The 16,385-nt window shown below is 49.8% G+C and overlaps 1 protein-coding gene across 1 annotated transcript in view; it reads right to left on the reverse strand.

Annotated features, from left to right (window-relative positions):
• Window positions 1–2,424: 2,424 nt before the first annotated feature.
• The window catches only part of LOC138513121 (prolactin-2-like), a 76,335-nt gene continuing 62,374 nt past the window's right edge, over window positions 2,425–16,385 (reverse strand). Inside the window, exons 4-5 of the mRNA XM_069627771.1 lie at window positions 9,771–9,950; window positions 2,425–3,212 (exon numbers count right to left, since the gene is read on the reverse strand). Coding sequence (XP_069483872.1) covers window positions 3,006–3,212; window positions 9,771–9,950 — 387 coding nt within the window. The 3' untranslated portion in view covers window positions 2,425–3,005. The remainder of the gene's footprint in view (window positions 3,213–9,770; window positions 9,951–16,385) is intronic.

Consider the following 16,385-nt stretch of genomic DNA (forward strand, 5'->3'; position numbering starts at 1 on the left):
TGTTTCCATTGGAAACTGCAGTGGTCCCTGTTTTTGGTAGTAGGTCTTCATAGCTGGCAGCCAGGCATGCACAATCTCACACAGAAGAAATGCTCCATTTTACAACTTAACATAGTGTTAGTTATTGATAAATTAATTATAATATGGGTTTCTTTGAACAGTAACAACCCCCTTCTCTTCCAAACGCTACTGAAGTGTAGTGCCTTGACAGCCCCTTTCAAGAGTCAGTCCTACCTTTATGTTGGTTGCCCTGTCCCGGTTTTTTATCGCTTGTTGCTCCTGAGATGCAGACCTGATGGTGATGGGATCCTCAGGGCGGGATTCCAGCAAACGCTTGGTTTAGATCCCTGCTTTTTCTTCGGGTTACACATGCGTGTTCTCGTGTAGGATTTGTGTCCGGTTGCTGTTAGAGACGATGGCACCATTGTTACCTGTGAATCATGTGTGTGTTATCTGTTTGCATGTCAGCGACATGTGCTGGAGAGGGAGACCATGGTTCGAAAAAGGGTAGAAAATTGAAATGAAGGAAAAAATAAAGTCCATAAAAGAAAAGTAAATTGTCAAAAAGGGCAATGCCCAAGAAATGAGACGCGACATCAAAAACCTTGTGCCTGCAATCGACTGACAGCCGGAAACAGGAAAGGCTGGTGTTGCGCTCGCGGTTGCAGGCTACGTCCCGCTAAGGAAAGGGTGGCCGTACGATTTATTTTCAGAGGAGTAACGTGGTCCTGAAGGTGGTGTTCGAATGCTGCACGATGAGCTATTTGGACCTAAATAATAAATCTTCTTCTGGAGATATGATAATGCATTCAAATATATGCAAATTATGTACATGGATCAGAGTAGGCAGATTTGTTTTAGAAATTGATTGCATGAAGCATGCATGAGACTTAATCATGCAATATTCATAGGAAATAGTTCAAATCTATGATTTTTGCGCCAGAGGATTGATAATATTTCATGCAATTCTCTTGAGTATTACCTTTCAGAAATCTTTACGTTTTCATGTGAGCGCACTATTGGCCGGTACTAAAGATTTTGTCACGGGTGCTCTTGCTAGACCCCATGATGTCTGGTGTACTTCCTGAATTTCAGGGAAAATCGTGCGACTGCGCGTCACAATCTCAGGGCGACAGGACCAAATATGTTGAGGTCCTCCTGGAGTATTGTATTGTGCAATTCCCTTGCAGGTACTCGGTGCCTGCCCGGTCTCACCACCACTCTGCCCAATAAGGTTCAGTGAAGATGAAGAGAACCTTACATGACCATGGAAATGAGGTCAATGCGTCTGAAACATGGATCCGCACACCAGGAGCAGTCAAAACCCAATGAGTAGGTGCGTGGTGGGGAGGGAGCAAAGCTAATTAGATTCCAGACTGGCTTTGTTCACCTGGCTGGGTTATTCTCTGCCAGAGTACTTTTGATGAATGTGTAATTGTTTAAAATGTAAATACGGAGTCCGTCCGGAGACAATGTCGTTATTCCAGCCGCCGGAGGTGTGGCAGCTATGGCTTAGGGACCGGTGGACAGGTAAGTGGGTCGGGATAAGGGAAACCAGAGGGGGGCAGGTCAGGAAAGGACAACGTGTGGGTGCGTAACACAAATAAGGGCACAGGATGCGAAAAAAAAGAACGAGAGGCTGGTGGCGGCTTGGGTAGAAGTGATCTAATGCTGGTAGCCTTCGGGAGGGGTGGCGTGGCACGGTCGGCCTGGTGATCCCAGTTTGATGTTTATTTGTGTTTACGAGCACTGTGCAGAAGCGTAGATGATATTATGGGAATCAGATGTGCTCTTCTCACCAACCCACAAATGCTTTTGAATGTCTTTCTTTTTCTCCCTATTTGCCATCTAGGAAGACCTTGAACTAGCCCTCTTTGGTCCCAATAACAGTTTCTCATGAAATAGCTCTCTTTAGTCCCAATCACAGTTTCTCTTCAACTAGCTTCTCGGGTCCCAATCACAGTTTCTCTTCAACTAGCCCTCTTTGGTCCCAATTACAGTTTCTCTTGAACTGGCCCTCTTTGGTCCCAATCACAGTTTCTCCTGAACTAACCCTCTCGGGTCCCAATCACAGTTTCTCCTGAACTAGCCCTCTTTGTTCCCAATCACAGTTTCTCCTGAACTAGCCCTCTTTGGTCCCAATCACAGTTTCTCCTGAACTAGCCCTCTCGGGTCCCAATCACAGTTTCTCTTGAAATAGTCCTCTTTGATCTCAATCACAGTTTCCCCTGAACTAGCCCTCTCGGATCCCAATCACAGTTTCTCATGAAATAGCCTTCTTTGGTCCCAATCTGACTGCAAACACATCTGAAAATAAATCAGATACAATACAAAAGAACGATGATGGTGATATCAGTCCCCCTGCTTTTTCAGACAGACCTTAGAAACAAGAAATTATAAACGGAGGACTTGTAGTGAGAAAAATAAAACTTTATTTTAATTAAATGTAATTATATGAAATCAATGCAAACACAAATGTCTTGGCCTTTGTGCAATTGATGCACACTTTTGTAACTTTCATTTTTGGTGCCACATCATTAGTTCAACTTTAAATGACCATGATATGACACGCAGTTGTCCTGCCACCAGGCCACATACCACTCACAATCTGAATTATTTGTAAATTGAAACTCTCAATCCTATTACATGGTTTACAAACATGTTTGCCATAGGCCTGCTGAGCAAACACGGTTGCAAGTTTTTACAAAATGTATCGTTAAATGTGCACCATGACCCTCAAACACCATACAACCTGAAACCAGATGGGACAGACCCTTAAGATGTTGATCTACTCATCTCCAACTTTCCCGGTGGCCGAAACATGAACAAAATAACAAGCCCCCAGCAGTGGCCACAAGGTGACCATACAGCAGAGCAATACATACATATATAAAACACAATCATACAGTTACATTGATGCTGTTTTATCATCTGAACCGGCTCATGGAAGCTCTCTAGATGTGACCTTCCGGTGCCTCCCGGTTCCTTGAGCGTACCCACTCCGTTCAGCAGCTGTTCTCCGGCACAGTCCGGCACTTGAGGACGTTGAGGTAGCTCTGCACCTTGTTCGTGTCCCTCCTGAAGCAGTGGAGCAGCTGGTAGTCGTTCAGGAGCGCGTCTTCCTCAGTCGACAATCCCGCTGCCGCCGCCGACGACGACGATAGCAATGTCCTTCCGGTCAACGAGTTGCTGATGATTCCCAGGGACTGCATCTGGAGAGGGAAGGTAATGACATTAGCAAATTACAGCTGAGTTTGTGATGCGGCCTGTGAACATTGCAACAATTGGAGACACTAGCGGGGCGTACATGCTGCAGGAACACGTGGGCGGAAATGGAAGGTTCTTCCTGTCCAGTTAGGCAATTTAAATTCATAAATCAAACCTGCTCTGAAGATGTCAATATCTTTTAAAGTGAGGGGCAAATGTTTATGTGGAGCTCAGACTTTCTCAAATATAGAAAATCTCTATATTAGGGTTATTCCATTCTACATACATGTTTTACAAAATCTATATAACTCTATCAAATATCTTTGATAATTGCAATCGTAAGCTATATCAAACACATCTTAAAAAAGCACTAAGGAAATGTATCATTATCGCTTATTTATACATAACACATAACCTGACAAGTGGGCATTGGACATGCATGAATTTCGACGAATTTCATTGATCATTTTAAGAATTTGATTCTCTTTAACTCTTGCACAATTCAAATAAATAAAATATATAACTCTTTTGGGGATGTCTATGCAATAGGAACTAAGCATGCAGAGCCCAGCTTCCCCCTCAGTTCGGCTTCCTCCCTCAGCCCGGCGTCCCCCCTCAGCCTGACTTCCCATCTCAGCCCAGCTTCCCCCTCAGTCCAGCGTCCCCCCCAGCCCGGCTTCCCTCCTCAGCCAGGCTTCCCCACCAGCCCGGCGTCCCCCCCAGCCTGGTGTTGCTCTTCAAACTGGCGTCCCGCCTCAGCCCGGCTTCCCCCCTGAGCCCGGCTTCCCTCCTCAGCCCAGCTTCCCCCTTAGCCTGGCATCCCCCCTCAGCCCGGTGTCCTTCCCCCTCAGCCCAGCTTCCCCCTCAGCCCGGCGTCCCGCCTCAGTCCAGCTTCCCTCTCAGCCCGGTGTCCCGCCTCAGTCTAGCTTCCCTCTAAGCCCAGCTTCCCCCTCAGCCCGCGTCCCGCCTCAGCCCGGCTTCCCCCCTCAGCCCGGCGTCCCGCCCCAGTCCAGCTTCCCTCTCAGCCCGGCGTCCCGCCTCAGTCCAGCTTCCCTCTCAGCCCAGCTTACCCCTCAGCCCGGTGTCCCGCCTCAGCCCAGCTTCCCCCTCAGCCTGGTGTCCCGCCTCAGTCCAGCTTCCCTCTCAGCCCGGCGTCCCGCCTCAGTCCAGCTTCCCTCTCAGCCTAGCGTCCCGCCTCAGTCCAGCTTCCCTCTCAGCCCAGCTTCCCCCTCAGCCCGGCATCCCTCCTCAGCCCAGCTTCCCCCTCTGCCCAGCATTCCGTCTCAGCCCGGCTTCCTCCCTCAGCCCGGCATCCAGCCTCAGTCCAGCTTCCCTCTCAGCCCGGCATCCCGCCTCAGTCCAGCTTCCCTCTCAGCCCAGCTTCCCCCTCAGCCCGGTGTCCCGCCTCAGCCCAGCTTCCCCCCTCAGCCCGGCGTCCCGCCTCAGTCCAGCTTCCCTCTCAGCCTGGCGTCCCACCTCACCCCGACTTCCCCTCTCAGCCCGGCGTCCCGCCTCAGTCCAGCTTCCCTCTCAGCCCGGTGTCCCGCCTCAGTCCAGCTTCCCTCTCAGCCCAGCTTCCCCCTTCAGCCTGGCGTCCTCCCTCAGCCCGGTGTCCCCCCTCAGCCCGGTGTCCCACCTCAGCCCGGCTTCCCCCCTCAGTCCGGCGTCCCGCCTCAGTCCAGCTTCCCTCTCAGCCCGGCGTCCCGCCTCAGTCCAGCTTCCCTCTCAGCCCAGCTTCCCCCTCAGCCCGGCATCCCTCCTCAGCCCAGCTTCCCCCTCAGCCCGGCGTCCCGCCTCAGCCCGGCTTCCCCCCTCAGCCCGGCGTCCTGCCTCAGTCCAGGTTCCCTCTCAGCCCGGCATCCCGCCTCAGTCCAGCTTCCCTCTCAGCCCAGCTTCCCCCTCAGCCCGGTGTCCCGCCTCAGCCCGGCTTCCCCCCTTAGCCCGGCTTCCCGCCTCAGTCCAGCTTCCCTCTCAGCCTGGCGTCCCGCCCCACCCCGGCTTCCCCTCTCAGCCCGGCGTCCCGCCTCAGTCCAGCTTCCCCCTCAGCCCGGTGTTCCGCCTCAGTCCAGCTTCCCCCCTTCAGCCTGGCGTCCCGCCTCAGCCCGCCCTACCCCCTCAGTCCGGCGTCCCCCCTCAGCCTGGCATCCAGCCTCAGCCCGGCTTCCCCCCTCAGCCCGGCGTCCCACCTCAGTCCAGCTTCCCTCTCAGCCCAGTTTCCCCCTCAGCCCGGCGTCTCCCCTCAGCCCGGCGTCCCCCTCAGCCATTCCTCTTCTGACATTCAGCCCCCATTGGGCCCTATCGCCATACATGCAGCAACAGATGTTGGAGACATTTTATCCTCACATCCAAACCCTGAGGCTGTCCGAAGGAGTGTATATGGTTCGTGGTTACAAGCACTTTAATGTTTCGAGGGGGGGGGATTGTGAAAAGTGAAAAGAGCACCAAGCCCAGTGTGCATTATGCACTTCAAGCACAGAGCCCTTTTCATCAAACACATCATCAGCGATGCCTGGGTGGCTCTAGCGAACACGCACCTGGCACCGTGACCCATACCCACAAAGAGGGAGAAAGAGGGTGAGAGACAGACAGAAGAGTTGAGATAGAGACAGAGAGGCAGAGAAAGATAGTGAAAAGGAGAGAGAGAGAGGGGGGAGAGAGGGAGAGAGAGAGGGGGGAGAGAAGGAGAGAGAGAGGGGAGAGAGAGGGAGACAGGGGAGAGAGAGAGCGAGGACGATAGAGATAGAGAGAGAGTAATATAAAGAGGGACAGACAGAGGCAGAGAAAGATAGTGAGAAAGAGAGAGAGGGAGGGGGGAGAGAGAACGAAAGATAGAGATAGAGAGAGAGTAATATAAACAAGTGTTCCAGAGCGCGACAAGGCAAGGGAGGGGAACAGGGGAGAACAAAACAGGGATCTTACTAGGCCCAGTGACATTGAGAACGCGCAAGTTCATGGGAGAGGGGGAGGGGGAAGTGCATAGAAGGGGGGAGAAGTGGAAAGTGCGAAGCAGAGGAGAAACAGATAAATAACAATAAATAAATAATAAAGGCAACCAACAGTGGTAGTGCAGCCAGCAATTTGCAAGTGCTAGGTTTAAGGCAGCAGACAGGGTAGGTCTGATAAGTGCAGGAAGAAAAGGGGGGGCTGTATGGGTACAGATACAGATACCAGTGCAAGGGGTGGCCCGGAGGCAGTGCGGGAGGGTGGCAGGGTGAGCAGGTACCTGGGCTCGGAGGACAGAGGGTGGCCAGTTGCACAGTGCCAAGAGAGACCAGATCAGCAGAGGAGAGGGGGAGCGAAGGCAGAAGAAAAGAGGAAGGTCTTGAGGTGCTTCCGGAACCGGAGATGGTTCTCCTCAAGTTTACAGTGGCAGGGAGGCTGTTCCAGAGGGAGGCCCCAGCCGAAGACAGAGATCTACCCCCGAGGCCGCTTCTTTGAAAAACGACTGACCCTGAGGAAGTTGGAGGTAGAGGAGCGAAGAGCTCGGGAGGAGAGGTATTTGCGGAGGGATAGCAAGGGATAGGAAGAGACAGGGGAGAGAGAGAAAGATAGAGACAGAGTAATATAATGTGAGACAGACAGAGAGGCAGAGAAAGATAGTGAGAGAGAGGGAGAAAGAGGGGAGGGAAAGAGAGTGAAATATAAAGAGAGACAGAGCGAGAGAAAGATAGAGAAGGAGAGAAAAAGAGACAGAAATATAAAGAGTCAGTGAAAAAGAGAAGCAGAGAGAGAAAGACAGATAGAAAGATAGTTTGAGATAAAGAGAGACAAAATGAGAGATTAAGAGAAAAGGAAACACAGAGAGAGAAAGAGGGGAGCACTAGATCAGCATATGCTATAGCAGGTGCTACTGGTTGGAAATAACGGGACTGTGCGTTTGAAGCCTCTGCCCCCCTCTGGAGTAATAAGCAACCCTACTTCTCTTCTGCCCTCAGGCATGCCAACTCTCCCGTGCACCCCGCCCCCATCCCAAACACCCTATGGGTGCGTAGCCGAGGTACAGCGACCGGTCGCTTCCCTGCCCTTAACCCTATGGGTGCGTAGCCGAGGTACAGCGCTCGGTCACTTCCCTACCTTTAACCCTATGGGTGCATAGCCGAGGTACAGCGCTCGGTCGCTTCCCTGCCCTTAACCCTATGGGTGCATAGCCGAGGTACAGCGCTTGGTCGCTTCCCTGCCCTTAACCCTATGGGTGCATAGCCGAGGTACAGCGCTCGTTCGCTTCCCTGCCCTTAACCCTATGGCTGCGTAGCAGAGGTACAGCGCTCGGTCGCATCCTTGCCTGTAACCTTATGGGTGCGTAGCCGAGGTACAGCGCTCGGTTGCTTCCCTGCCTTTAACCCTATGGGCGCGTAGCAGAGGTACAGCGCTCGGTCACTTCCTTGCCTTTAACCCTATGGGTGCGTAGCCGAGGTACAGTGCTCGGTCGCTTCCCTGCCTTTAACCCTATCAGTGCGTAGCCGAGGTACAGCGCTCGGTCGCTTCCCTGTCTTTAACCCTATGGGTGCGTAGCCGAGGTACAGCGCTCGGTCGCTTCCCTGCCTGTAACCTTATGGGTGCGTAGCCGAGGTAGAGCGCTCGGTCGCTTCCCTGTCTTTAACCCTATGGGTGCATAGCCGAGGTACAGCGCTCGGTCGCATCCTTGCCTGTAACCTTATGGGTGCGTAGCCGAGGTACAGCGCTCGGTCGCTTCCCTGTCTTTAACCCTATGGGTGCGTAGCCGAGGTACAGCGCTCGGTCGCTTCCCTGTCTTTAACCCTATGGGTGCGTAGCCGAGGTACAGCGCTCGGTCGCTTCCCTGTCTTTAACCCTATGGGTGCATAGCCGAGGTACAGCGCTCGGTCGCTTCCCTGTCTTTAACCCTATGGGTGCGTAGCCGAGGTACAGCGCTCGGTCGCTTCCCTGTCTTTAACCCTATGGGTGCGTAGCCGAGGTACAGCGCTCGGTCGCTTCCCTGCCTTTAACCCTATCGGTGCGTAGCCGAGGTACAGCGCTCGGTCGCTTCCCTGCCTTTAACGCTATCGGTGCGTAGCCGAGGTACAGCGCTCGGTCGCTTCCCTGTCTTTAACCCTATGGGTGCGTAGCCGAGGTACAGCGCTCGGTCGCTTCCCTGCCTTTAACTCTATGGGTGCGTAGCCGAGGTACAGCGCTCGGTCGCATCCTTGCCTGTAACCTTATGGGTGCGTAGCCGAGGTACAGCGCTCGGTCGCATCCTTGCCTGTAACCTTATGGGTGCGTAGCCGAGGTACAGCGCTCGGTCGCTTCCCTGCCTTTAACCCTATGGGTGCGTAGCCGAGGTACAGCGCTCGGTCGCTTCCCTGCCTTTAACCCTATGGGTGCGTACCCGAGGTACAGCGCTCGGTCGCTTCCCTGTCTTTAACCCTATGGGTGCGTAGCTGAGGTTCAGCGCTCGGTCGCTTCCCTGGCTGGTTTGCACTTTACAGATCTCTTTCATGTATGCATTCATGTGGCCATCGCAATGAAATCCCAAACCCGCAGCAGCAGTTCAAGATGTGGGGTCACAAGACAGTGCTGCGAAATGCGACCGACTAAATAACAATGGCCAGTGCCTTAAGTGGCAGCACAAATCGAGCCGGGGCTCATCGAGGGGGCGTGGCCTAACAGCGGGGGTCTTGATGGCCCGTTAGGCCACGCCCCCTTGACGAGCCCCGGCTCAATGGGCTACTGCCACCCCTGCCAGGCAGCCTTTTGTAGAGATTAGCACCCGCTCCCCTATGGGGGAGAGGGTGCTGATCTCTGCATTTATTTTGTGTGGGGCTTGCCTGGCAGGGGACAGCGCCTCGCCTATTCAGCCTTAATGGTGGTGCTGCCCCTCGCCAGCTGGGGAGGGGCAGCACCACCATTAAGGCTGAAAGGGTGAGGCCACTGGAATCAGAGGCCTTTTTCCTAAATACTGAAACTCCCGCAAATCCGCAGGAGCTCCAGTATTTAGAAAGCAAGGCCTCTGCTTCCAGCGGCCTCACGTTTCTCCACAATGGTGGCGCCGGCCGACGGGAATCTCTTGATTAAAGGGATGCCTCGCAGGTGCGGCGCCACCATTATGGCTGAAAGGCATTTTTTTCTGTAGCCTGAAGCTCTCGCACACGAGCGAGAGCTTCAGGCTGTAGAAAAAAATGCCTTTTCGTGTAGTGGCCGGGGCTGTCAGGGGAGATTACTGGGCCCCGGCAGGGCCCCGCCTCAAAATGAAATTTCGGAGACTGCCAGGGCTCAGCCCCGCCAGGCCCCGGCCCACTTAAAGCCCTGACAATGGCACAGAAGCTTGTCAGGGCAATTGTCCCTGATGATGATTAAATGGAAGCTTCATAACCATCACTTTTGATCTGGATTAATGTAATCAGGCCTGCCTGTGATCCGGGTGCCAGGAAATGCTTGGAGGCACCATACAAGCATATTCCCTGCATGGTCCTTGTGTAGTAGAAATAGAACAATTGCAGGAGATGATCCGAAGGCCTTGTATACATGTGAGAAACATGTCCACAACCCATCCGATGCCCAAGTGTCTACACATGATGGAGAGGTTGAGTTACATAAAGAATTCTTACCTTTGCGGCTACTTTCTCAAGACCCATTTCCAGTTCCCACATCAAATGACCGATCTCCTGGGCCTTGCTTTGGCCGGTCTCCGACAGGTCTCGGTAATTCCCAATATTCCGGTGAAATTCTGAGAGTGGCCCCTTCCAGGCTCCCAGGAGACTCATAATTAAAAGTGTAAGTTCTTCCCTCTGAAACATGGAAAGAGAAAGGAGAGGCACCGGTTCATAAACGTTGTGATAGAAATTCGGATGTTCCAGAGCGCTATCAACATGCATAGATCTGTTATCGATTGATATTCCAGAGCGCTATCAACATGCATAGATCTGGTATCGATCGATATTCCAGAGCGCTATCAACATGCATAGATCTGGTATCGATCGATATTCCAGAGCGCTAACAACATGCATAGATCTGGTATCGATCGATATTCCAGAGCGCTATCAACATGCATAGATCTGGTATCGATCGATATTCCAGAGCGCTATCAAAATGCATAGATCTGTTATCGATCGATAAACCAGAGCGCTATCAACATGCATAGATCTGTTCTCGATCGATATTCCAGAACGCTATCAACATGCATAGATCTGTTATTGAGCGATATTCCAGAGCGCTAACAACATGCACAGATCTGTTATCGATCAATATTCCAGAGCGCTATCAACATGCATAGATCTGTTCTCGATCGATATTCCAGAGCGCTATCAACATGCATAGATCTGGTATCGATCAATATTCCAGAGCGCTATCAACATGCATAGATCTGTTATCGATCGATATTCCAGAGCGCTATCAACATGCATAGATCTGGTATCGATCGATATTCCAGAGTGCTATCAAAATGCATAGATCTGTTATCGATCGATAAACCAGAGCGCTATCAACATGCATAGATCTGTTCTCAATCAATATTCCAGAGCGCTACCAACATGCACAGATCTGTTATCGATCGATATTTCAGAGCGCTATCAACATGCATAGATCTGTTATCGATCGATATTCCAGAGCGCTATCAACATGCATAGATCTGGTATCGATCGATATTCCAGAGCGCTATCAACATGCATAGATCTGTTATCGATCGATATTCCAGAGCGCTATCAACATGCATAGATCTGTTATCGTTCGATATTCCAGAGAGCTATCAAGGTGCATAGAACTGTTATCGATCGATATTCCAGAGCGCTATCAACATGCATAGATCTGTATCGTTCGATATTTCAGAGCGCTATCAACATGCACAGATCTGTTATCGATCGATATTCCAGAGAGCTATCAAGGTGCATAGAACTGTTATCGATCGATATTCCAGAGCGCTATCAACATGCATAGATCTGTTATCGTTCGATATTCCAGAGCGCTATCAACATGCATAGAACTGTTATCGATCGATAATCCAGAGAGCTATCAAGGTGCAAAGAACTGTTATCGATCGATATTCCAGAGCGCTATCAACATGCATAGAACTGTTATCGATCGATATTCCAGAGAGCTATCAAGGTGCATAGAACTGTTATCGATCGATAATCCAGAGCGCTATCAACATGCATAGATCTGTTATCGTTCGATATTTCAGAGCGCTATCAACATGCACAGATCTGTTATCGATCGATATTCCAGAGCGCTATCAACATGTATAGAACTGTTATCGATCGATATTCCAGAGAGCTATCAAGGTGCATAGAAATGTTATCGATCAATATTCCAGAGCACTATCAACATGCATAGATCTGTTATCGATCGTCAGGGTGCTAACTCAGAAACCATTGTTGAGAAGGTTTTCAAGACCAATTCACTTTTGAGAAGTGTCAACAAGCTATTAGAATATTATGGTGCTGAATAAAAAAAAAACCTTTTCACAACAGTAATTTTGTTTATTCCTGACAACAGTATTAACTTACTCGTGAGTGAGTTACAACACATTCACCAATATTGGTGATTCGCAGAATCATGCTCGCAGGGATTCGTTGCAGAGTTGTGGGCGTGTCAGTAGTGTGATGGTGTCTGAATGGACAAGTTACATGCCAATAATACTGTAGTTTTGTATATTCACAACATTTCAATATTATTTTAGAAACCTATCTACAAACGTTGTAAATGTAAGTGTTGGATGTCCGGGATAAAAAAGTGAATTCAAATCTACATACGTGGGTAAGCGGTGTGGAGCGGGACGAGATATGTTGTTGAGAAATTTGGGTTGGAGAGTAAGAGCGAGTTGTGAAAGGTTTCTGTAAAATGTAAAAGCCTTAGTGTCTTGCATGGAGTGAGTTAATCCAGAGCAAGGTGTGCCCAGTCAGACCACCCGTGTAATTCTACCATCCTGCCACCAGGAACCTCCACTGGCGGTGCTTCGTAGACTCTGCCTGTGCCATGAATACAAGTTTAACACCTTTACCATCCAATTGTGTTTATCTGTAAACATCCCTGCAAAGTGTTCCGACCCCATCCATTACTTGTGACATTCCAGCTTTTAGGGCCATGTTGCTGTAGGATTCTGGTAGTTGTGGGCAAGCTTTGAGACCAAGAGTGGAAGAAGGAATCTTAATGCTTCCCAGTTATCCCTGATTGCGGCCAAGAGCACCGGATGTGGATGAGATTACATGACCTCACTTCCGCATCCTGCGGGTGTAGGTCAGCTGGCTATTCAGGCAGTTCCTCAGTCACCCAGTGCTCCCTGGCTCCTAAAGGCGTGTTCTTTCGGTTTCGTCTGCTGCTTGTTGCACTGTTATCGTTGCTTGCTTTAGCTGCAAGACCTTCCTTTGGGATGCCTTTCTCTTCCAGTCTTTCCCTAACCTCTTCTTTGTATATTCTGGGATTCTCTCCCGAGTTCCCTTGATGTTCTGTGGCGAGTCTAGAACTCACAGTCTCCTCCAATGGCTGCCTGTGTTGTGAACTCACTGTGTACTCGAGTGACCCTTGCACACTATTCGCTGGAGTGTCAGCAGCCCCCCTGCACTCTGAACTCACTGCTTTCTCCAAGAACTCCATCTGCCTTGAATTTACCATTTTTTTCAATTAATCCTTGTGCCTTGAACTCACTGTGTACTCCAGTAACACACCCACATATGTGCTCTGTTAGCAGTGGCCCTCCTGTGCTCTGAACTCACAGTTTCCTCCAAAGATACTCTCTGCCGTGAATCTACTGACTTCTGCAATCATTATCGGTGTCTGGAATTGACGTTGTACTTCAGGGCTCCAGTGCAACTCGCATGCATCTGCTGTGTGGGCAGAGCCCCTCCGGAGCTCTGAACTCCCTGCTTTCTCCAATGACTAATTTCTCTTATTACTCCTTGGAGCTCATTATAGTCAAATTAGTAATTTGGCGACGGGGGCCGTTACGTGTAGACATACACGTAGGCATCTCTGCGCCACCAAATTTTCAATATTTTCACGTCATAGTGCAAAACACAGCGTACACGTGTGTCAATCAATAGTAAACTGCAGGGATGTTCTCTGCCTTGCTCTAGAGGTTGTGGAGGGTGTAACTAAGGGGGCATGGTGCCTCCACCCACTACGTGATGCAAAGGATTGGGAAAGAGATATGCCAGGGGTTGGGAGAAGTTGAACAGGCGTGGAACATCTTAGGAAGATGAAGGAATGAGATACCCCAGAGGATCGGGAAAGAGATATGCCAGTGGTTGGGAGAAGTTGAACAGGCATGGATCATTTTAGGAAGATGAAAGAATGATGAGAACCCAGAGTATTGGGAAAGAGATATGCCAGTGCTTGGGAGAAGTTGAACAGGCGTGGTATATTTTAGGAAGAATAAGGAACGGGATACCCCAGAGGATCAGGAAAGAGATATGCCAGTTGTTGGGAGAAGTTGAACAGGCATAAAATATCTTGGAAGATGAAGGAACGGGTAACTGCAGAGGATCAAGAAAGAGATATGGCAGTCGTTGGGAGAAGTTGAACAGGCATAAAATATCTTGGAAGATGAAGGAACGGGTAACTGCAGAGGATCAAGAAAGAGATATGGCAGTCGTTGGGAGAAGTTGAACAGGCGTGGAATATCTTGGAAGATGAAGGAACGGGTAACTGCAGAGGATCAAGAAAGAGATATGGCAGTCGTTGGGAGAAGTTGAACAGGCGTGGAATATCTTGGAAGATGAAGGAACGGGATACTGCAGAGGATCAGGAAAGAGATATGCCAGTTGTTGGGAGAAGATGAACAGGCATGGAATATCTTGGAAGATGAAGGAATGGGATACTGCAGAGGATCAGGAAAGAGATATGGCAGTCTTTGGGAGAAGTTGAACAGGCGTGGAATATCTTGGAAGATGAAGGAACGGGGATACTGCAGAGGATCAGGAAAGAGATATGCCAGTTGTTGGGAGAAGATGAACAGGCATGGAATATCTTGGAAGATGAAGGAATGGGATACTGCAGAGGATCAGGAAAGAGATATGGCAGTCTTTGGGAGAAGTTGAACAGGTGTGGAATATCATGGAAGATGAAGGAATGGGATACTGCAGAGGATCAGGTAAGAGATGTGCCAGTGGTTACGAGAAGTTGAACAGGCGTGGATCATCTGAGGAAGATGTAAGAATGATGAGAACCCAGAGGATTGGGAATGAGATATGCCAGTTGTTGGGAGAAGTTGAACAGGCGTGGAATATCATGAAAGATGAAGGAACGGGATAATGCAGAGGGTCAGGAAAGAGATATGGCAGTCGTTGGGAGAAGTTGAACAGACGTGGAACATCTTAGGAAGATGAAAGAATGATGAGAACACAGAGGATCAGGAAAGAGACATGCAATGGTTGGGAGAAGTTGGAATAGGCGTGGAACATCTTAGGAAGATGAAGGAATGAGATACCCCAGAGGATGGGGGAAGAGATATGCCAGTAGTTGGGGAGAGGTATATCCTACAGCTGGAGAAGGGAGATACCTTGTCGTCAGGAGAAAGAAATAATCCGCAGACTGGGAAGAGAGATACCCCAGAGATATTGGAAAGAGATAACCCAAAAGTTGGGAGTAGAGGTAGCCCAGAATTTGTGAAAAAGGATACCCCAGGGGTCAGAGTAGAAATATCCCAGACTCGGGAAGGAGAGACACCCACGCATTGGAGAGGGGTCAACGTCTGAGTGTAGTGAGAAAAAGGCTCTGGAGGCTATGAAGAAGAAAAGGATAGTAGGGGTAAGAAGAGCGATACTGAGACCCAACACCAAGATGTGCGATTGCCACGGTCACCCTGATTGGGTGAGTAGTTGGGGAGGCCTCTTTACTCCTCACATCTTAAGCCTGCAAAGTACAAGACACCATCAAGAAGACTGGAGAAAGGAGGGCCCAAAGAACCTCAAACTGTCAAGGGGGAATCATCTTCCAAGCGTTGCCAGGTCGGGGGACCAATGCACTGACTTGCTATTCGCTTATTTCGACTTCAGGAGAAGCCACCGGAGTATTTGTTTGCCTATTCTTATCGTGCAGCTAACTTGAGCTCTTTCTGTTTGTTAGGCATCAATAAAACCTCTTTTAAACTCTTACATATGAGTCCTATGCCTCTCAATTGACTTTGTGATAAGACCCAGAGATCTTGAGCCAAATAACCCAAAGGAAAACGGTCAGCCTGGTTATAATAGGTTTCCTTCTGCTTTCCAGAAATTGGATTGATATTTGAGTTCCCTAATAATAGAGAGAGGGTTTCGAGGGAGGGGCCCAGTGCAGGGGGAGGCGTTCCTTCTCACCATCTTTTGCCTTTAAAAGTCTATCCTAAAAATGTGGTTGTGCATGAATATGCCGGCATTGGCGTGCCACTGTGAAAATGCTGTCTGGGGCATTCTGTGTTTTTCTGTTGACCACGCAAATGCCTCCCTCCTGCACCCTCTAAACCCGGGGTTTCGACGGCAATGCCAGAGCTAGCGTTTTTACCACCTGCCCTGAGACCCGGAACAATGCATTTAGACTATTAGAGCGATAAAACTCTGGAGACTTTCCAGTAAGTAAAGGGGAACTACTTTTGAAAAATCAATGGTCCATGTGTAGGGCTTTGAACACAATGAACTGCTGGACAGCGAGGCAATGAACCCCCTCACCGAGGGGCGATGAGATCCAATATCGCATGACGAACATCAGGCTTTCTACGGGATACCAAGTAAAGTGACTTGATAGGCCAACATTCCCTTGCTACTGGGGATGGTTGTAGTGAGATATTCGGGAGACAGTAGCCGTGACTCCAGAAATCCACCTGCACAGTGACAGAAATAGTAGAATTAGTCAAAGAAATTTAAGACGTAGGTAGCAACCTCGCTTGCCAGCGAGACGTACATCTACGTTGAAGCCATCGTTTTACACAATTAAAAGGCAAAGTTTGGAGTCCAGGATATCAGGCCAGCTAGAGAGACAGGAATCTAAGTCGAAACCACAGTCTTTAAACAATCAGAAGGCACGGATTGGAACCCAGGATATCAGGCCTGCTAGAGAAACAGACATCTAAGTCAAAGCCATAGTCTTTAACAATCAGAAGGCAAGAATTGGAACTCAGAATATCAGGCCAGCTAGAGAGACAGGAATCTAAGTCAAAGCCACAGTCTTTTCACAATCAGAAGACAAGGATTGGAGGCCAGGATATCAGGCCAGCTAGAGAGACAGGAATCTAATTCGAAGCCACAGTCTTTAGGCAA

The sequence above is a fragment of the Ambystoma mexicanum genome, chromosome 12, assembly GCF_040938575.1.
Source record: "Ambystoma mexicanum isolate Mex_15411 chromosome 12, UKY_AmexF1_1, whole genome shotgun sequence".
NCBI lineage: Eukaryota > Metazoa > Chordata > Amphibia > Caudata > Ambystomatidae > Ambystoma > Ambystoma mexicanum.